The 22,659-nt window shown below is 43.5% G+C and overlaps 2 protein-coding genes across 3 annotated transcripts in view; one reads left to right on the plus strand and one right to left on the minus strand.

Annotated features, from left to right (window-relative positions):
• The window catches only part of SLC17A5 (solute carrier family 17 member 5), a 60,708-nt gene extending 47,380 nt beyond the window's left edge, over nt 1–13,328 (minus strand). For both annotated transcript variants that reach the window (XM_084889237.1, XM_084889236.1), the window contains exon 1: nt 13,126–13,328. In XM_084889237.1, coding sequence (XP_084745363.1) covers nt 13,126–13,216 — 91 coding nt within the window. In that variant the 5' untranslated portion in view covers nt 13,217–13,328. The remainder of the gene's footprint in view (nt 1–13,125) is intronic.
• On the plus strand, nt 12,654–20,787 carry LOC311625703 (uncharacterized protein; the record flags this gene model as incomplete). The annotated part of the gene is made up of 2 exons (XM_084890227.1): nt 12,654–12,740; nt 19,339–20,787. Exon 2 carries the CDS (start codon nt 19,591–19,593, stop codon nt 20,785–20,787), a length of 1,197 nt encoding a protein of 398 aa, XP_084746353.1. The 5' UTR covers nt 12,654–12,740; nt 19,339–19,590.
• Nucleotides 20,788–22,659: the final 1,872 nt, after the last annotated feature.

Below are 22,659 nucleotides of genomic sequence, written 5' to 3' on the forward strand. Positions count from 1 at the left end.
GCCAGAGCATACATGGACAGGGACAGGGGGACCGGCTGAGCGCAGACCCAGAAAGGAGTAAACGTGGATCCCTCCTGCCGCCTGTGGAAGCAGTGCGGCTCCCAGCAGTGCTGCGGTTCCCACCGGCTCCCGCAGAAGTGGCCAGTGGCCTACTGTGTGAGATATTGCCCGATGGGCTATTAGCATAAACATATAAGTTTTTTAGTTACTCTCTTCCCTCCTTCCCTCTGAGATTCATCAGTCTGTTTCAGGTTTCCATGAATCTGGTTCTATTTTATTCATCAGTTTATTTTGTTCATTAAATTCCTTGTTTGATTTTTATATTCTATTGTTGATAGATAGGTATTTATCACCATTTTATTGTTCATGTATTTTTTTTTAAATCTTTTTCTTCTTCTTTCTCTTCTTAAAGAATACCCTTCAACATTTCATGTAATACTGGTTTGGTGGTAATGAACTCCTATAGCTTTTTCTTGTCTATGAAGCTCTTTATCTGACTATCTAAGTGATACAGCTTGGTAAAGTAATCTTAGTTGTATGTCCTTGGTTTTTATCACTTTGAATATTTCTTGCCCGTTACTTCTGACCTGCAGTTTCTGTTGAGAAATCAGCTGATCATCGTATGGGTGCTCCCTTGTAGGTAACTAACTGCTTTTCTCTCACTGCTTTCAGATTCTCTCTTTGTCTTTAAACTTTGGCATTTTAACTATGAGCCTCTTTGTGTTCCTCTTTTTTGGTACTCTCTTTGCTTCCTGAACTTGTACATCTATTTCTTTCACCAGGTAGGAGAAAGTTTTCTGTCATTATTTCTTCAAATAGGTTTTCAATTTCTTATTCCCTTTCTTCTCCTTCTGGCACACCCATGATGCACATGTTGGTATCCTTGAAGTTGTCCCAGAGGCTCCTTACACTATCTTCATATTTTTGGGTTATTTTTTCTTTTTGCTCTTCTGATTGGGTATTTTACTTCCTCATATTCCAAAGCACTGATTTGATTCTCAGCATCCTCTACTTTACTGTAAATTATCCTTCATTTTTGACTGGTCCTTTTTCATGTCTATGATGTTCTTACTAACTTCCTTGAAATTCTCACTAAGTTCCTTGTCATTCACGCTAAATTCCTCAAAACTTTCATTAAGTTCCTTGAGCATCCTTATAATCATTGTTTTGAACTCTGTATCTAGTAGTTTGCTTGCTTCCATTTATTTTTTTTCTTGATATTTCTTCTGCTCTTTCACTTGTGACATGTTTGTATCCCCATTTTTAAAAAAATATATATTTTATTGATGTTTCTTACAGAGAGGAAGGGAAAGAGATAGAGAGCTAGAAACATTGATGAGAGAGAAACATCGACCAGCCGCCTCTTGCACACCTCCCACCGGGGATGTGCCTGCAGCCAAGGTACATGCCCTTGACTGGAATCAAACCTGGGACCTTTCAGTCCGCAGACCGAAGCTCTACCGCTGAGCCAAACCGGTTTCGGCTGTATCCCCATTTTGACTGCCTCCCTGTATTTGTTTCTATGTATTAGGTAGAGCTGCTATTTCTCCTGGAATTGGTGGAGTGGCCTTGTGTAATGTGTCCTGTAAGGCCCAGTGGCTCAGCCTGCCCAGGCACCTGAGCTGGGCATTTTAGGTGCGCCCCTGTGTGGACTGTGTGCACTGTCCTGTTGTAGTTGAGTCTTGATTGCTGTTAGCATCATTGGGAGGAATTGACATCCAGGCCAACTGGCCGTGAGGACAAGTTGTGACTACAGCAGAAAAACTGCTATGCAGGAGACACCCCTATGAACAGGACTTGCTTCATTGGGGCTTTGGTGCTCATTAAGTCTGCCCCTGAGTGTGTCACTGGTGGATGTGGTAGAGTTGTAATCTGGTGTGGTCTGAAGCTGTCCACTGGGTGCACTGGCTCTGGGCCTCCTGGGAGGTACAAAGTCAGCCATTGCCTGTGCCCTACTTGGTCACTTGACATGAGCTACAGAACATCTGCAGATTGCTGCTGTTTGTGTTGGGCTTGGAGGTGCCCAGGAGAGGCCAAGCTGTGAACCTTGGCAAGCTGCTGTTAGTGCTGGGCCAGGCATCAACTTGTCAAGAGGTATGGGGCAAATTGGGTATAGCTTCTACTTGTTTGAGAGATTTTAGGAAAGTCTAAAGCCTGAGCCAGGAAAAGCCACTGCAAATAGTTTAGGTGGGCTGCAAGTTGGGTGGGGCAGGATCTCAGGGAATCAGCATGGTGGGATGAACAGTATGAACAAGGTTGATGGAAACTCCGATATCGCAACTGCCTTTTAGCACTGTGGCATGGGAGGTCTCAACAGAGGAACAAAGACCTCTGTCACTACTTTTGTCTGGGAGAAAGCTGTCTCGCAGTTCTTGCTAATGTCAGACAATTTATTTCCTCCCTGTATGTCCCTGGATTTTTTCAAGCTACTGCCTAAGTGCTAGAGCTCAGAGGGAGTAAGTTTGAATAAGTCCATGCATGGGACCTTTAAGAGGAACTATTAGGGGCAGAAATAGAACATTGGAGACTAGCTATAATTATAAAAATTTTAATCATGTTCTGTTAACCTTGATTATTTTGTCTAATTAAATGAAGCACATTCTCACCTAGCTAGGAGTTGTATGCCTCAGGGACCTAGGAGTCAACCTTCGACCTAGGGATTAATCTTGGGATGCAGTCCACTGTCATTAGAGAACTGTTTATTATCATGGAAAGATTAACAACCTTATTAACTATACAAAGGAGTCTCGTCCCAGTCTTCATTTTCTACTTCCCCATGCCTGTGATACTCATTCTGCATACCCATTCTTATTTCTTTTGCCTACTTCCCCATACAAGTTTTGTCCTACCCAACATAAGCAACTAATTTATGGGAGAATGCAGAGCAGATTTTCGTGGATGAACTGCTGCTCTCCCATACTGCTGGCAGTATTGGAATAAATGTGCATATATGATTCAATCCTGTCTCTGTCTGGCTGAAGTAGTGACAGATAGTCCAGACCCCTTCGTTGTCCAGTTTCAGAACTGCCTGGGACTCCAGCAGCCTCCATGTGACTCAGCAACAATCCCTGCTGGTTTTTACGACTAGAAGTTATGGGGATGTCTCTTCCCAGCTTTGAAACCCTGAACTGAGGGCCTGGTGTGGGGCAAGGACCTCTCTCTCTCCTCTGGGGATGGCACCTCCACACTCTAGATGTCCCTCCGGATTAAAGTGATTACAAATCAGAAAAAAATTATTTCAAAAAAGTATGGTGATAAAGCAAAATGTACTTGTGAATTTGGATAATGTTTGAAATTGATCCAATGAAAGTATCCTTGCATGACAAAAAGAACATAATATCCACTGAGCATCTGATACACTGAAATCAAGTTCAAAGCAAAATCATGCTTGCATATCGAACAGAGCACTCAGCAAAGCAAACATCAGCTTCTCAAATATGATTTAAACTTAGGAAATGTGGAGTGGGTGTAGCTAAAAGAAAACAGGCTAATTTAGAATGAAGCAGGCGTGGGAATGAACCTCAGTTCTGATTTTCAATGGCTGTGTATCTTTGGAGAAGTTAAGTTTTCATTCTCAGGTTTCTCAGCTTGAAAATGAGGTGACCACCATCCACCTCACTGAGTTTTGTGTGATTAAATAAACTACTGGAGAGCAGTAAAGGTGAGTTCCTTCCCTGTTGACCCTGGAGAAAGTTACACCAATAAGACTTATGTGTGTAACAAGGGACAAAAGAATGACATTAATCTGTGTGTGGTGTGTATTTGGGGATGTGGGGGGGTGGGGGGGAGAATTAGGGAAGTCCTCTTGGAGAAAGTATATTTGCACTGAGTCTTCACCAATGAGCAAAAAGTCATGGGACAGATTAGAGGAGGTAGAACAATGTAAGCAAAAACAGCAGTATGTACAGAGGAAGTGAGAAAGTCAAGCAAAGGAAGAGCAGGAAACTTCAAATAGTTTGACGTGGCTGGACTAAGGCACTGCAGTAACTGTGAGGGGGAAGTGGGTATTGAGTTTAATAACAAAAATTTAATAACTAATATTTATTGAGTACTTACTAGGTTCCTGGCACTACACTAGTCCAAGTGTGTTTGCTTATATAAAGGTTAACTGAGCCCTAGCTTGTGTGGCTCAGTTGGTTGAGCACTGTCCCATGTACCACAAGGTCGCTGGTTCATTTCCTGGTCAGGGCACAGAGGAGAGGCGTAAAGCTCCCAGTGAAACATACAAGGTTGCCAAGTGAGTAGATACCCATACAAAACCGGCAGGAGCAATCTGCCCTAGTGTGTGACCTTAAAGAATTGTACACCTGTGCTCAGAGGTAGTCGCTGGGAAAGAAGACATGGCACTGAGATGGAGGTGGTAACAACACGAAGGGCAGGGAATTTCGAGTATTGGCAAGAAAATAGAATATAAAAGCTCTATGACAGGGGTCCTCAAACTTTTTAAAGTGGGGGCCAGATCACGGTCCCTCAGAGAGCTGGAGGGCCGGACTATATGAACTACTAATTCCTACTGTAACACCTTGGCTGCGCTCACTGCCCAAAAATCCTGGCGGGCAGGATCAGACTCCCCTGGGGGCTGCATGTGGCCCGCGGGCCGTAGTTTGAAGACCCCTGGCTCTATGAGGACTGGAAGAAAGGAAGTCATTAGACATGTAGAAGTCCAGAGAACTGAGGGGAGATGGTGTTGGATGAGAAGTCACTCAAGAAAATGGCAAGAAATACTATAGAAGATGGAGGGGTGTCAGATGGTAAATCTTTGATGAATGAAGCAAAGTGCCAGGAAGTGGATACAAGACACAACCATGTAGGGTAAAGACATTGAGAGTGTGGGGGTACTTGTCTAGAAGCATCAATGTGGAAAAGGAGGCATCGATCTTGTCAATTTACACAAGGCAAGAGAAAATTGAAAATTACCACTTCTTGAAAAAGCAGTGGAAAGTGAGAGTGGTACGCCCAGAAGCCAGGTTCCAGTTGAGGAGAAGAGCTATAGGTGGTGAGGCAAGACTGGTGAAAACCCGAGGATGTCAAGCATTTATTCACAGTGGAAGGATTGGACAGTGTGGAAGTGTGGGCCTGGGTGAGGAGCATGTAAATACTTAACAGGGAAAGGATGAGACTGAGATGGAAAAGCCATGGCGAGGGGGCACTGACCCATGCAAAGATGAAGGCTTTCTCTAATGAGAGTGCGCACTGGATCTAGTGAGCCTCCTTGGCCAGGAAATTACATTTAAAAATATTTCCTATCTAAATAGATATCATAAGCTTTGCTTTTAAAAAGGGTAATATACAACTGGTCTTACCCTGACTTATGTGTAATTAATTCCTGATAAATCCTTATGCCTTCCTAGCTCCCCAATTTCCAGTTATGGTTGATCCTTGCCAGCACATAAGACCTTATATTTGAAGCTAGAAAATCACAAGTTCCTACAGAGCATGACAGTGAAGAATGGAACCCTCATTTTGTGGATTCCTGCTTCTCTGAGGAATATAAAATCCAAATGGTCTTTTTACTTATCATGATAATTATGATGATACTAATAGTAAAATACCATGTGCCAAACACTATTCTAAGCACTTTCTATTAGCTTATACTCACAATAACCCTATGAATCAGGTGCATTATTTCCCCTGACTTATGGATAAAGAAAACACGAGAGATTAGATAACTCACACAACTAATTATCGGACCTGGGATCTGGCTCCAAATCCATGCTCTGCCTTTAAGCACAAACAAATGTCTTAGAAGCCCTAAAGCTTATTTATTCAACATGAATGAGCTCATTTTTGGTGCAACAGTATTTTGAAAATCCACTTAAGTGTATATAAGACAAATCTCATTCATATAAAAGTAAACGTTCAGCCGGGACCGGTTTGGCTCAGTGGATAGAGCGTCGGCCTGCGGACTGAAAGGTTCCAGGTTCGATTCCGGTCAAGGGCATGTACCTTGGTTGCAGGCACATCCCCAGTGGGGGGTGTGCAGGAGGCGGCTGGTCGGTGTTTCTCTCTCATCGACGTTTCTAACTCTCTGTCCCTCTCAATTCCTCTCTGTGTAAAATCAATAAAATATATTTAAAAAAAAAAAAAGTAAATGTTCAACTAATGGAAAATGAGGAATAAAGAATTTTTATGTATGGGAGGGGACATTTTGCTCTTCCGTATCTAATTCTCTCCCTTCTTTCTACCTAAATTAGCTAGAAAACTCTGTTTTCTGTTGTTTATCAGCATTGAGCCACCCTTCCCAAATCATTTTGGTCTACATCTCTGAAATCAGCTGGCCTAAGTACTAAAGCAAATAGTTGAGAAGCAAACCACAGTAGGGTTACTGAGAATTTTGTTATTTAATTAATACCTGAGAGGTATTAATTCTTAACACCAAAGAATCATATCCTAATTTTAGCAATAAAGAAGCACTATACATAATTTAAAACCATGTCATCTTTTTTTTTTTTTTTTTTTTTTTTTTTTTTTTTTTTTTTTCAGCCTTATGGGAACTCCTTTTTATTTTATTTATTTATTTATTTTTTTTTTTAGGGCATGGAATTTTTATTTCTGTTTGCTTTTGTTTGTTTGTTGTTGTTTTTTTAATATATTTTATTGATTTTTTTTTTACCCCCTCCCTCCCTCCCACACATCCCCTCCCTCCCCAGAGTTTTGTGTCCATTGGTTGCACTTATATGCATGTATACAAGTCCTTCGGTTGATCTATTATCTCCCCCAGATCTTCCTCCCGTCCCCACTGTAACTTGACAGTCTACTTGTTGATATACTGTCTCTATATCTATCTTATGGTTCACCAGTTTATAATGTTCTTTATTATCCACAAATGAGTGAGGTCATGTGGTGTTTCTCTTTCATTGATTGGCTTATTTCACTCAGCATGATGTTCTCCAATTCCATCCAGGATGCTGCAAATGATGAGAAATCCTTCTTTTTTATGGCAGCATAGTATTCCATTGTGTAGATGTACCATAGTTTTTGGATCCAATCATCTGCTGACGGACACTTAGGCTGTTTCCAAATTCTGGCTATTGTAGATTGTGCTGCTATGAACATAGGGGTGCATATATCCTTTCTGATTAAAACCATGTCATCTTATTCCTAGTGAAGTGGAAAACTTTTAATTTTGTTAAGGATCAAGTAAAAAGGAAGCATTTTGCAAATAGGAATTTCTCAAATATAACACAAATGTGGCAGTGTTGTGTCAAGGAAGGAGGATGGGACTAAAATCCAGAATTCAAGTTAGTCATTAATAGAGTTTCATGCAATCATTGGGAACTTAACTTTTTTGGCCCTCGGATATGGAGATATATATATATATAAAGGCTAAGTGACTGTCTGTCCGTCTATCCGTCCAATTGACCAACCAGCTGGTTCATATGATGCATGCTGGCAATTTAAAAATAAACATTGACTCATGCATGCGCGATACATATAAAGCTCTTGCTGGCGCCCATCACACGCATGTGTTTCTATCTATCATTGTCGATCATGAATTTTGTTGACATTTCTATTATAGAGACAGAGCAAATAGCAATATTAAAATATTTCTTCTAATTAATTTCCTTTCAATGTGCACGAATCCATGCACCAGGCCACTAGTTTATGTATGAAAGGATGTGCCAGTAGGTGGTAGCTGGTTTCTAAGGTCTGTTAAGTGCTGTACAATTTTATAACTAACATTTTATCAGCTTTTCTCTTCTGAAAAACAAAACCATACACTTAGGCATAGATGAGGCACAGCTAATTTTATTATCAGCTTGTTCCAGAAACAAACATAAAAGATAAATAAAATGTAGGCAAACAGCCGAAACCGGTTTGGTTCAGTGGGTAGAGTGTCGGCCTATGGACTAAAGGGTCCTGGGTTCAATTCCAGTCGAGGGCATGTACCTTGGTTGCAGGAACATCCCTAGTGGGGGGTGTGAAGGAGGCAGCTGATCGATGATTCTCTCTCATCGATGTTTCTAGCTCTCTATCCCTCTCTCTTCCTCTCTGTAGGAAATTAAAAAAAAAAAAATATATATATATATATATATATATATATATATATATATAAATAAATAAATGTAGGCAAACATATGGAAAGAGAAATTTTTAGGACTTTAAAGACTTACTCCTTCAGGCACCACACCTAAAAAAACTAATTCTGAATTGTGGAGGAGTCTACACTGTTCCATAATGTGACTAATGCCAGGTCCTCTAGCTGGACTGGGCCAGAATGGAGATTGCTTATGGTAAACCCCTCTTAGAGACAATCTGATGGTACTCGATGTTCTGATGTAAATCACCACCCCTCCCCTGCCTGCTGCTACATGCTGGCTCCATTGTCCTCACTCAGTCAAGCATGTAAAGCACTTGTACCTGGGACTGGTCACTTACCAGTACTAGTGACTATCCTGTCTTGTTCTGTATAGTTCTCCAGCACATGCCAAGCAGTGCAGGGATCCATTTAATCTCGCCAAACGTGCCACATATGTAAGTTTCCTTTAATAAACACTTAATTATCAGAGTGGAGTGGCAGCCTCATTCTCTGATCTTACTCTGCCCTGCACTTAAGGAGGTAGATTTTCAGGCCGGGACTTTTCCCTAGGTCTGTATGTACTGATGTGGAAGGGATACTTTTTTTCTAAACATTCTTATTTTCATAAAAGTGCAAAGTGAATATATATAGAACATAATTTAATGAAAAAATGTACAAAAATCCGTTGTTAAAGTTTTAGAAAAAGACTTGAAAAAAGGAAACAATTCACTTATCAATTGCAATAAACTTAACAAAGGATGTGAAGAACTTATTCAGAAGACAGAAAAAAATGGAAAGATATACTACCTGTTCATGGAATGGAAGAAACAACATACCCTGTTTCCCCGAAAATAAGACAGTGTCTTATATTAATTTTTGCTCCCAAAGATGCGCTAGGTCTTATTTTCAGGGGATGTCTGTTTTTTCCATGAAGAGAATACGGTACACATTTATTGTTAAATGAAAATAAAGGAAATTTATTACCTGTATACAGTACGGTAGTATGGTACAATAGTTGTCAACACAAACCAGACAAACTGTGAATCCTATTGTATCAAGAATTTACTCATTTATTCAATGACAATCATGTCATCATCTTCTGGAACATCATCATAACAATCCAATTCCTGAATTTCCTGGTGAATTTCTTGTGACTCCATTTCTTTCAGAATCAGTGGACCAAATCTCTCATGTTTAGCCTAGGGGGCCTTATTTTCGGGGGGATGCCTTATATTTCACTCAGAAGGAAACCTGTAATTGGTCTTATTTTTGGAGTATGTCTTATTTTCGGGGAAACACAGTAGTTATAATGGCCATGTTACTCAAAGCTAAATACAGATTCAATGCAATTTCTATCAAAATTCCAATGACATTTTGTAAAGATATAGAACAACAACAACAAAATCATCAGATTTGTATGGAACCACAAAAGATCCTAAATAACCAAAGCAATCCTAAGAAAAAAGTCAGAGGTATCACACTCCCTAACTTCAGATTATATTACAAATCAACAATAATCAAAATAACATGGTGTTGGCAGAAAAACAGACATTCTAGAAATCTTTAAGGAATGAAGACTGACAAACTTGAAAATATTTATACAGAAAGATAATATGTACCCCTATGTTCATTGCAGCATTTATTCACGGTGGCCAAAAATGGAAATAACTTAAGTGTCCTTGATAGATGCCTGGACAAAGATGTAGTACATGTATACAGTGGAATACTAAGCCATAAGATGAGATATTGCTATTTAGGACAACATGGATGGATATTGGGAATATTATGCTAAGCAAAGTAAGTCAGATCGAAAAAGTCAAGGACCATATGATTTTGAGTAAAATGTGATACAAAACTGAAAGCAACATGTGAAGAACAAAATAAACAAACGAAAACTCAGACACAGACACAGAGACAATAGTACGATGGTTACCAGAGGAAAAGGAGGGTGGAGGGTGTAAAGGGTTAAAGGGGTCAAATATATGATGACAAAGGAGATCTGACTTTGGGTGATAAACATACAATGTGATATACAGATGATGCATTGTAGAATTGTACACTTGGAACTTATATAATTTGTTAACTAATATTGCCCCAATTAATTTAATAAATGACATGGTTATGGATTTGATTACAGTGCAATTAACATGGAATCCAGTCCTTTCTGCAAAACACAATATCCTTAAATAACCAATTATAGTTATAAATGAAAGCACATCAGAATTTATAGACTCCTGGCAATTTTACACTTATTTTAATAATTTGGATATGTAAATAGACTATAGCTATTATTTCTTTATTTGACAAAGTTTCCCATGTACCTTCAGTATAACATTTTCCTTCATAAGAGAAAACAAATTCTTGAGGCATTCCTATTGGAATGACCTAAAGGGACTACTGGAATGACCTAAAGCCAATTCTAGATGTCCAAAATTAAAATACCCAAGGATGAGGAGGGAGGTTAATCAGTTAATAGAACTGAAGGCAACCACTGATCTACTTTCTGTTATTACAGATTAACTTTAATTAATACATGAGGATGGAGGAGGAAGATTTATCAATTAATAGAAAGACTGCTCATATCCCTAAATGTATGTTGAAGCTATGAATCAACTCCTAGGTGGCTATTTTATCTCATTTAAAAAGACAGCCCACCACCAGAAAACTTGGCATGCTGCTTTGTGCATAAACTCTCTGGACTGTTGTCCACAACCAATCCAAAAGCAATAAATACTTCTTCCTTTTGGATAATACACCTATCCCCAAACTAGCTATGAATCAGACCATTACTACCTCTGCACCTTTATTTTTTCATCCCCAAAACCACTGTATAAAGGAGCCCTATCAATGCCAGGCCATCCAGCATCTCTGTCCTTCCCACCTTGCTCTATTGCTGATGGTTTACGGCCCGCGGGCCACATGCAGCCCCCAGGGGAGTCTGATCCTGCCCGCCAGGTTTTTTGGGCAGTGAGCGCAGCCAAGGTGTTACAGTAGGAATTAGTAGTTCATATAGTCCGGCCCTCCAGCTCTCTGAGGGACCGTGATCTGGCCCCCACTTTAAAAAGTTTGAGGACCCCTGGTTTAGAGTCTAAACTTCAGACGGTATGTCCCAGCACCTGGTCCTTTTCCTGGTTAGCGTATCGCTCAATAAACCCTTTCTTTCAGAAAAACTTTTGGCCTGGAAGGTTATTGTTTAACAAGTATATCAGTAGTTTCTTTTTATTACTGAGTAGTATCCCATTGTAGGGGCATACCACAATTGGTTTATCTGGTCACCTGTTGATGGATACCTAGGTTGTTGCCAGTTTTTTTATTTTTTATTTTTATTAAAAATAAAGCTGCTATACTATGGTAATATATGTTTAACTTTCAAATAAATTGCCAAACAGTTTCCAATGTAGTTGTAACATTTTACACTCTTACCAGCAAAGTGAGAGTTCTAGTTACTCCGTGTCTTAGTCCACATTTGGTATCTTCAGCATTTTAAATTTTAGCCACTCTAGTGGGTATACAGTGACTGGTGGTTTTAATCTGCATTTTCTTGACATCTAATGATGTTTAATATTTGAGCTAAAATTTTATACACACACACACACACACACACACACACACACACACAGAAATATCTCCTCCCAAATCGCAACAGACTTTAGTAGTCTCTAGGGAATATTTTTATTATGACATTTATTTCTGTATTTCCATACTAGATTATTTTACAGAGGAAAACTATATAAATCTAACACTATATGCCATGAGGGAGGGAGGGGAGGAAATCAATTTATGGAACTAAGTCCAACTGCCAGGAAATACATCACTGTGCTACAGTATTTACATGAACATCCACCAAAACAAGCTCCCAGCTGCCAGATGGAACTATGACGCTGCCACCTCTACTGCTGCCATCTGGTAATGTTAAATAAAAAAGATACTACAGCCCTAACCGGTTTGGCTAAGTGGATAGTGTTGGCCTGTACTCAAGGGTCCCAGGTTCGATTCCCGTCAAGGGCACATCCCCAGTAGGGAGTGTGCAGGAGGCAGCTGATCGGTGTTTCTCTCTCATCGATGTTTCTAACTCTCTATCCATCTCCCTTCCTCTCTGTAAAATAAATAAATAAATAAATAAATAAATAAATAAATAAATAAATAAATAAAATAAATTAAAAAAAAAGATACTACAGGACTATACTATACTGTTCTTTATCAGGAAAAGTCAAATTTCTAATTCAACTGTTTCTTATGCACACTTCTTTGCAACGACCGAAGGCACACCAACTGTTTTGCTCTTTAGTTTTAATTACTTTTAAAGAAGTTTCATTATAGAAATATCAAACAGCACACTATCTTACTATTCCACCTCTACCCCCATTCAGGGAGGATGCACTGCGAAGTATCCCCCCGTCTCTAATTGTTGCAAGACCTTTGGCATGTTACCTTGGAACTTTACAGATATATCTTGAGGATAACCCAACTTGTTTCCCTAACTTAAATGTCAAGACGGAAATAACAGCGCGCAGCATCTTTTAATCTCTTACTGCACAATTTCAAGATATTCGCTGGGTTGTGCAATCATTTCCATCCGCGTCCTCACAAATATAAGCTTCCCTTTTGGTCTCCCTTCCTCGCCCAAGGAGCTACCAGACCACAAGCTGGCAGACGTGGAGACCTGGAGGGACAACAGGGAGGAAGAACCAGCAGCTCCGTCCGGCTGGTCCATTTGCAGGTTTCTCTCCCCGGATCGCTCTTACACGGGGTGCTCCGCCCGCCCCTTGGCCTATCGATTGCATTGATTTATCGATTCTCCCCCAGTTCATTCTCCCAGGCAGGGGTCTCCCACCCCACCCACCCCCGAAAATCTCGCCAGCAGCCCAGTGCCCGCGGTGCCAGCACGTCCCCGCCCGGGCCCCGCGGGGCTGCACTTGCCGAGGTCCCACTCCGTCCACCGGCTGGACCGGACCGGCCTCACGGTCCACGCCCGCCCCGGGGCCCACCAGCCGGTTCCCCTGCCCTCGCGACCCCGCCCGCCCCTCGGCCCAAGCAGCTCTGGCCCCACACCCCGAGGGCGCGGGCACTCGGGCCGCCCCCGCTCCGATCGCCCCGCGGCTCACCGGCCTCCGCCTGCGGGCCGCCCTGCAGGAGGGGTGTACTGTCCGAGACCTGCTCACCATCCGGGGACTGGCCGGGGACCGGGGACCTCATGGCGTCTCCGGGGAGCGGGCGGCCGATCTGCCGGCTCCTCCGGACAGCCGGACCCCGGGGCCAGCCCCCGGCCTGGCAACGCCCCTCAGCCCCGGCCGGTCGCCGCGGTCCCGCCCCGAGGCGGCCGCGCTGGCTCCGCCCCCGTCGCCATCTTGGCTGTGGCGGCCGGGCAGTGGCCGCGGAATTCTGGGAGTGGGGGATTCTGGGAGTGGGGGCTGGGGGCGGGCGGGCGGGCGGCCGGCGGGTTCGGAGGAACAATGCGCCTGCGCTCCGCTCGCCCCGGGAGGGCGCGGCCACCCCTATGGGGCCGCGGGGAAGGCACTTGTGTCGCGCGTCGTTAAGGAGAGGGTTTGGCTCGGATTTGGGAAGTGGATGGTGTACATGTGACGTTCACTTAGGGGCGGCAAATGGCCATGCATATTAGCAGCCCTGCTCCTGTCTATCTACCTGGGACCGCTTACTGTCCCTAAAGTAGCTTCTGATAAGGAAAAAGTCCCTAGAAGCCTGTTGAGTCCCATGAAATGGCCGCTTTTGTATGTCACAACAACCCAATGTCTCTCTTGGCAGTGTCCTAGGATCCCGCCCATAGAATCCTCGGGTCGATAGGTGTTGCGCCGGATAGGCCTGAGGTTCCCAACAGCCTCCCCTGGCATTTGCTGACGCAGGAGGAGGAGCCAGGAAGGAGGACCCGCTTGTCTGGGGGGGCTGGTGAGGGTGGGACAAACCTGGGGCCTCTGTCCTGACCCTCAGTTATTGTGGGTAATAAAGATATGGAAGGAAAATGACATATATATATATATATATATACACATATATATATATATATGTGTATATATATACACATATATATATGTATATATATATAGGGTCGGCAACTAAGTAATTGCGGATTTTTAAAAGAAAATCAAAGACAATTTTTTCATGGAACTAAATAACTTTATTCTGTAATGTATTGCCCATTTTGATCAATGAACTTTTGCCATCTTTCAGGCAGCATCATAATCCCACGTTCAAAAAACTTCTGGTTTTTATTAGCAAAAAACTGAATCAGGTACGATTTGACATCATCATCATTATTGAAATTTTTACCATTCAAGGAGTTTTGTAAAGATCGAAACAAAAAGTAATCAGATGGTGCAAGGTCAGGACTATATGGTGGATGTGGCAAAACATCCCAACCAAGCTCCATTAATTTTTGCCGAGTGACCAAAGATGTGTGTGGCCTTGCATTGTCATGATGGAATACAACACCTTTTCGATTTGTCAATTTGGGCCGCTTTTCTTCAACTGCATTGTTTAATTTCGTTAGTTGTTCAATGTAGACATCAGAATTGATCGTTCGGTTGGGTGGTAAGAGTTCAAAGTAGACAATTCCTTTGTAATCCCACCAAACTGATAACAAAACCTTCTTTTGATGAATATCAGCTTTTGATGTTGTTTGAGTTGGTTCACCTGGCCTGCTCCACGATCTTTTCCGCTTGATATTGTTGTAAACAACCCATTTTTCATTGCCAGTTATCAGTCGTTTTAAAAATGGATCATTTTCATTACGTTTCTTTAGCAAATCGCAGCTACTAATGCGTTGCGTTAACTGTGATTCTTTCAGTTCGTGAGGAACCCATGTATCGAGTTTTTGAACATAGCCAAGTTGTTTTAAGTGATTTTCAATGCATGTATGTGATACATGAAGCTTCTCTGCAATCTCACGTGTTGTACTGTGACAGTCTGAATTGATTATTGCTTTGATTAGGGCGTCATCAACTTCAACTGGACGACCAGAGCGTTTTTCATCTTTGAGTGAAAAATCACCAGAACGAAATTTGGCAAACCAATTTTGACACTGCCGTTCTTTTAAGGCTTCGTCACCATAAACAGCACATAAATTTTTATGAGCTTGCGATGCGTTTTTCCCTTTGCGGAAATAAAAAAGCAAAATATGATGAAAATGTTCCTTTTGATTTTCCATTTTTCAACGAATGCCAAACAAAAACTACAAAACAGATCAAAAAACTTTTTTTACTGATTAACAGCTGAATAGCCAACTATCAAATACAAAATGTGTTTTACATTTGTACTACGTCTGCAAACCTAAAAATTTAACTGAAGCCATATATGTGTGAAACCCGCAATTACTTAGTTGCCGACCCAATATATATATAGTAGATGACCTTGGGGAGTTCATGGTGGCCAGGGAAGACAACAAGCCAGTGATTCAATGAACCAGATCAGGTTTGGTGAGGTCCACGTGGAGAACAAATGGGACGGCCATCCTTGCCCCAACAAGGAGGGCTGGGGTTTATGCAGTTACCCCTAACCTCCAGATCAGTAAATGCTAGGAAAGTTGTCAGGTTAAAACAACAAATCAGGCCTTGTTTCTGAGTTACTACCATATAGATCTAAAACTCTCTGAGGGAAGAGGTTCCAGCTTTTTAGGAGCCTTGTAGAGCAATGTTGCTCAACTTGAATATGCACGAAATCCCCTGGCAGGTCCTTTTAAAGTGCAGATTCAGATTTATCAGGTCTGGTGGGACAATAAATTTTGTGTGTCAACGTGGAGGGTGTTTTTGGATTTAAAATAGCAAGTTTTGGGAAAAGAAGATTGCTTTCTTTAACTTGGGTAGACTGCAATTAAAGGGGTGAGTGGAACAAGAAGGCCAACTCTGAGCAAGGGGGCATGTCCTAGCACCATGGTTGGCAATCTGCGCCTCTCAGCCACATGTGGATCATTGGCCCCTTGAGTGTGGCTCTTCCAAAAATACGGCAAAAGCGAGTCCATTTTGAAGAAGTGATGTTAGAAGAAGTTTAAGTTTAAAAAAAATGGCTCTCAAATTTCAATCGTTCTACTGTTGATATTTGGCTCTGTTGACTGAGTTTGCCGACCACTGTCCTAGCAGACTGCTTTCAGACCACCTTTGCACATACTTCCTTCCAAAGAGGAAAGTATGGAGAGGGAGGGGAAGAAAAGAGGAACTTTACAGGGCACACCTGGCAAACACTATCGCAGGCATGTGATGAAGTTTAATGTCACCAGTGATAATCATCAGTGATAAGTTATATACCGTGTTTGCCCGAAAATAAGACATCCTCCAAAAATAAGACCTAGTGCATGGAAAGATAAGACATCCCCTGAAAATAAGACCTAGTGCAACTTTGGGAGAAAAAATTAATATAAGACACTGTCTTATTTTCGGGGAAACAGGGTAGATTACACATCTCCTGGACCTCCAGGCTGGTGGCCTGCATTGTAGACTTGGATTTGTCAGCTTTAATAATTGTGTGAGCCAATTTCTTATAATAATTCTTTTCACATACCTGCATCCAATTGGTTCTGTTTCATTGGAAACCCTGACTGGTACATCTGGGGTGGGCTGAGATCCTGACAATTTCACCGGTGACCACACTTTGAATAGTTAGGTTTATAGAGGACTTGGACCAGGGAATAAAGATTTCAAGAGATTTGAAACATTTCAAACTAGGGAAGATCCTTTTTCAAAAATACACTTTTTATTTAAAAGTTTTAGGTTTATAGAAATGTTGCAGAAATAGTATAGAGAATTCTCATACTCTGCCTAGTCTGACCTGATATGCTCTTACATTGATTTTGGTCACAACTAATTAGCATATGTTGATAGATTATTAACTGAAGTTCATGCTTTAGTCAGATTTAAAAAATATATATTTCATTGATTTTGTACAGACAGGAAGGGAGAGAGATAGAGAGAAATATCGATGAGAGAGAGTCATGGATCAGCTGCCTCTTGCACACCCCCTATTGGGGATATGCTTGCAACCAAGGTACATGCCCTTGATTGGAATCGAACCCGGGACCCTTCAGTCCCCAAGCCGACGCTCTATCCCCTGAGCCAAACCGGTTTCAGCTAGTCAGATTTTTTTTAATTTTCACTTTTTTTTTTTGTTCTAGGATCCCATTCAGGATGTTATATTACACTTAGCACCTGTGTCTTCTCAGGCTCCTCTGTGATAGTTTCTCAGACTTCCCTATTTTGTTGACCTTGACAATTTTGTACCATACTGGTAGGTTTTGTAGAAAATTTCTCAATTTGGGTTTGTTTGATTTTTTATTATTATAATTAGACTGGGGTTATGTGTTTTGAGGGAAGGAAGACTACAGAGGTGGTGTCATTCTCATTATATAACTGCAGGGAATGTGCAGTCCATATGATATCACTGATGATTATCACTGGTGACATTAAACTTCATCACAGGCCTGAGATAGTGTTTACCAGGTATTCCATCCTATGAAGTTACTCTTTTCTTCCCCTCCCTTTCCATAATTTTCTCTTTGGAAGGAAGTATGTGCTGCCTCTACTTAAGGGGTAGGGAGTTATGATCTACCTCTCTGAGGGGCAGAATTCCTTTCTATGGGAGATTTGTCTATTTCCCTCTATTTATTTATTTATTTATTCAATCATTTATTAATATTGGTATGGACTCATGGTTATTTATCCTATATTTTGGTTATTATCCAACATGACACTATTTATTTTCTTGCTCAACTTGTTCCAGTTAGGTGATGGGGAGCTCTTGTAGTTGACTTCTGTGTCCCTTATATATGCCCCTATCGTGTTTTTTGAGCACTATCATACTATCCTACATTATAAAAGCCTAATGTGCTAAGTGTCTGATTGACCAGTCAGCCATTAAATCAATCAAATAATAATATGCTAAGGCCACTCAACTGCTCACTATGATGTGCAAAAAGACCCACTGGAAGGGCAATGGACCTTGATATTCAGAAGGGCTGAAAATCACCATAACATTGCCCTGCTATTGACCAAATGGGTCAAGGCAATCCCCTAACCTGATAATCCTTTTACTTTTTACAAACTTTACTTTTGATATGTCTGTATGTATTCCAAAGGGCAAATGTGTATTCAAGTGAATAAAAGCAGATGGGACCGAGAGGTCAGAGAGCTTCTCCACTAGAGGAAAGTTTCTGCCTGGCCCCCCATGCCTTCTAAATTCATATTTATTGTCTAGTGTTTTCATTTGTGTGCAGCACCTTCTTCAGATCCTGAACCCTAACTATAAGTGGTTGCGGCAACATATATTTTAGTTATTGTTTCTAATTAATTACTTCCTGTAGTTTTATAAACACCTTTTAGTTCAAACATAAGACCTGCTTAGAAGCCTGCAATTTAAAGTAAGCCAGAGTCCTTTCCATGTTTTTTTTAAAGACTTAAATGCACCAAAGTAAGGCAATGACTGTCCAATGACAAATTTCAATAGTGGCATGGTTATAGATTTATTTAAAATGCAATTGATAAAATCTTTGCTTTATAATATTCTGAGACAACAACCTTCTAGTACAATTTGTGTATATAACATGTGGCATGTGGCTTATTGCAGACAGTGCATTAAAACATTAAAAACAGCCGGGACCGGTTTGGCTCAGTGGATAGAGCGTCGGCCTGTGGACTGAAAGGTCCCGGGTTCGATTCAAGGGCATGTACCTTGGTTGCGGGCACATCCCCAGTGGGAGGTGTGCAAGAGGCAGCTGGTCGATGTTTCTCTCTCATCGACATTTCTCTCTGTCCCTCTCAATTCCTCTCTGTGTAAAATCAATAAAATATATTAAAAAAAAAACCACATTAAAAACAATTTATAAGTCCTAATAAAAGAAATGTAAAACCTCCAGAATGTCACTGGCAGATACAGAGAATTATCATTCTTGCCCTGACTGGAAGTTTCCTGTTTGAACTTGGCTTTGAATCTGTGTGTGTGTGTGTGTGTGTGTGTGTGTGTGTGTGTGTTTTCCTGCAGCAGACTGAAATTTCTATAACATTCAAACAGAACATTGCTATTAATTTTTGTTTGGCAGAATTTCCTCATGCAATCTCAAGTATATTGGATTGGTCTAATTTAGTTAAAAAATATTTATTTTTAGGGAGAGAGAATAAATCTTTGTGTCACCCAGGGGCCCTCAGGGTGTCACAAAGCTATTTTTTCAGTTAAATTCTTGAAGTATCACATTCAGAAAAGCTGTCAAATATACCCAATTTAAAGATTATTAAAACTTAAACCAGTTTTAATATTAAATATTTGGTCTCGATTACAGAATTAATTATTTTCAATTTTGCCATTAAATTTTTATATCTTAGGCAAAAATGCCGAGACAAGGAAATAGATCACAAACAAGAGTACTGATTGGAGGAGAAACCAAGATGGCGGAGTGGGTGAGCAGCTGGTGTGCCACTCCCACAACAATTTGAAGATTGAAACTAGTATATGAGGGACATCTATGATCCAGGACCACAGGAGGGAGATACTGAGTAGTTGATAATCAGCAATTAACGTGATGGTGGGAGCAGTGAGGGACCGATGGGACTCTTGGAATGTGACCAGCTGGAGAAATGGAAGAATGGTGGGCCCGGAGGGGCCAGGCCCAGAGCAGCAGCAGCCAGGCCCAGAGCATCCAGGCCCGGCGCAGCCAGGCCCGGAGAAGCAGCATCCGGGCCCAGAGCAGCAGCAGCCGGGCCCAGAGCGGCAGCAGCCAGGCCCAGAGCATCCAGGCCCGGAGCAGCCAGGTCAGGAGCAGCAGCAGCCGGGCCCGGAGCAGCCAGGCCCGTAGCGGCAGCGGCCAGGCCCAGAGCAGCCAGGCCCGAAGCATCCAGGCCCGGAGCAGCAGCAGCCAGGCCCAGAGCAGCGAGGCCCAGAGCACCAGCAGCCAGGCCCAGAGCAGCCAGGCCCGGAGCAGCCAGGCCAGGAGCAGCAGCAGCCGGGCCCGGAGCAGCCAGGCCCGTAGTGGCAGCGGCCAGGCCCAGAGCAGCCAGGCCCAGAGCGGCAGCAGCCAGGCCCGGAGCAGCCAGGCCCAGAGCAGCCAGGCCCGAAGCATCCAGGCCCGGAGCAGCAGCAGCCAGGCCCAGAGCAGCGAGGCCCAGAGCACCAGCAGCCAGGCCCAGAGCAGCCAGGCCCAGAGCAGCAGCAGCCAGGCCCAGAGTAGCCAGGCCCGGAGCAGCAGCAGCCAGGCTCAGAGCAGCCAGGCCCGGAGCAGCCAGGCCCGGAGTAGCAGCAGCCAGGCCCAGAGTAGCCAGGCCCGGAGCAGCCAGGCCCGGAGTAGCAGCAGCCAGGCACATAGCAGCCAGGCCTGGAGTAGCAGCAGCCAGGCGCAGAGCAGCCAGGCCCAGAGCAGCCAGGCTTGGAGCAGCCAGGCCCAGAGTAGCAGCAGCCAGGCCCAGAGCAGCCAGGCCCGGAGCAGCCAGGCCCAGAGTAGCAGCAGCCAAGCCCAGAGTAGCCAGGCCCGGAGTAGCAAGGCCCGAAGTAGCAGTAGCCAGGCCCAGAGTGGCCAGGCCCAGACCAGCAGCAGCCAAGCCAAGAGCAGCCAGGCCCGAAGCAGCCAGGCCCAGAGCAGCCAGGCCTGGAGCAGCAGCGGTTGGGCCCGGAGCAGCAACAGCCGGGCCCGGAGCAGTCAGGCCCAGAGCAGCCAGGTCTGGAGTAGCAGCGGTTGGGCCCGGAGCAGCAGCAGCTGGGCCCGGAGCAGCCAGGCCCAGAGCAGCCAGGCCCGGAGTAGCAGCCAGGCCCGGAGTAGCAGCCAGGCCCGGAGCAACTAGGCCCGGAGCAGCATCCAGGCCCAGAGCATCCAGGCCCAGAGCAGCAGCAGCCAGGACCGAAGCATCCAGACCCAGAGCAGCAGCAGCCAGGCCTGGAGCAGCCAGGTCCAGAGCATCCAGGCTTGGAGCATCCAGGCCCAGAGCAGCCAGGCCCGGAGCATCCAGGCCCAGAGTATCCAGGCCCAGAGCAGCAGCAGCCAGGCCCGGAGCAGCAGAAGCCAGGCCTGCAGCACCCAGGCCCGGAGCGGCATCCAGGCCCGGAGCAGCATCCAGGCCCGGGGCAGCCAGGCCTGGAGCAGCCAGGCCCAGAGCAGCCAGGCCCGAAGCAGCAGCCAGGCCTGCAGCAGCAGCATCCAGGCCCGGAGCAGCAGCAGCCAGGCTCAGAGCAGCAGCAGCCAGGCCCGGAGCATCCAGGCCCGGAGCAGCATCCAGGCCTGGAGCAGCCAGGCCCGAAGCAGCAGCAGCCAGGCTCAGAGCAGCAGCATCCAGGCCCGGAGCAGCAGCAGCTAGGCTCAGAGCAGCAGCAGCCAGGCCCGGAGCATCCAGGCCCGGAGCAGCATCCAGGCCCAGAGCAGCCAGGCCCGGAGTGTTGTAGCGTCGAACCCTGGGTTCAAAATGAAAGGAAAGAAGGAGCAATGCAGCCAATTCGGGTACAAAAGTGTTAGGTCCGTCATCACAATGGACTCAGAGAAGCTCCTGTGTCCCTTCACCCAAAAAAAGACTGAGAGTTGCCCAGACGACAGCAAAGTGGGAGAAGAAAACTGAAGGCTACGCAAGAGACTGAGGTGCCAACATGGAGTCATCTGAAGAAATTAAAGACTGAAATAGAAGCTACTTCTTTAATCATGTTCCTGCTCATGCTAGCATCTGTTAGCTTCCAGTCTTCTGCAAAGTCTTATGCAGCAAATCCAAGGACTCTGAGTAAATCTACATCAGCAACAAAAGAGACTCATTTAGTAGCTAAAAATAATAATATGTCCATAATTCTTATTTCTCATTTTGTTGTTTTGCATTGGCATTATTGTTATTATTTAATAGCCAGAGTTTTGCTCTTGACATTCAAGTTTTGAAAATAACATGTATGAAATGCAATTGCTACTCACATGAGAACCGAAAGGGCCGTGTTCCTAGTCCGCACTGCCTCGTGCCCTCTCTGTGGAAGAGCCCGTACTGCATCTCCCCCATGAACTTGTTCAGCTCCTGCCCTGAGGTGTTGACTAGCAGAGCCCCTGTTTTGCAGAGGAAGGTGGCTTTGATCCACAGCGGTGTCCCCAGGGCTGTCACAATTCCAAGGGCACACATGAAGCTTAATACTCCCGCCATGCAAAAAACGACTTTCTTCTGTTGGCTGGGCATAATGAGAAGTGGATTTTGTGAGGGTGAAGTTCAAAAATAAGACCTTTTGAGTGATGAGAAGCTACTGGTCTGTCCTTCTGACTGCATTGATTGTAGAAACTGAACAGATGGAGCGCAGCTGAAGAGCAGCTTTGTGGCAGGGGGCTGCGGCCAGGTGAAATGTCTGCAGAACACCATAGAAGGCTTCTTCAGCACACACTTGTCCTTTCTCCCTTTTTGCTTCTAATTCTCTCTAATTTAAAATCTTTGGACTAAGAATCTGTAAAATAAAAACTCTTTCAAACTGCAAAAAAAAAAAAAAAAAGAAAAAAAAAAAAGAAAAAGAAAATTACATGTATGTGGTTTAGTTTTTGCATTGGCATTGTTTGCAATTGTTTTTAATTTTAGAGCCCTATTATTGATGTTTAAATTTTATTTTAATTAGTAAAAAAGGGTGAGATGTAGAGAGCCGCCTGAGAAGGCACATGGACATTCTTTTAATTCTTATCAGCTGAGACCGAGGGTACTGGCAGAATC

This window comes from Pipistrellus hanaki (genome assembly GCF_964339955.1).
Source record: "Pipistrellus hanaki genome assembly, chromosome: 7".
NCBI lineage: Eukaryota > Metazoa > Chordata > Mammalia > Chiroptera > Vespertilionidae > Pipistrellus > Pipistrellus hanaki.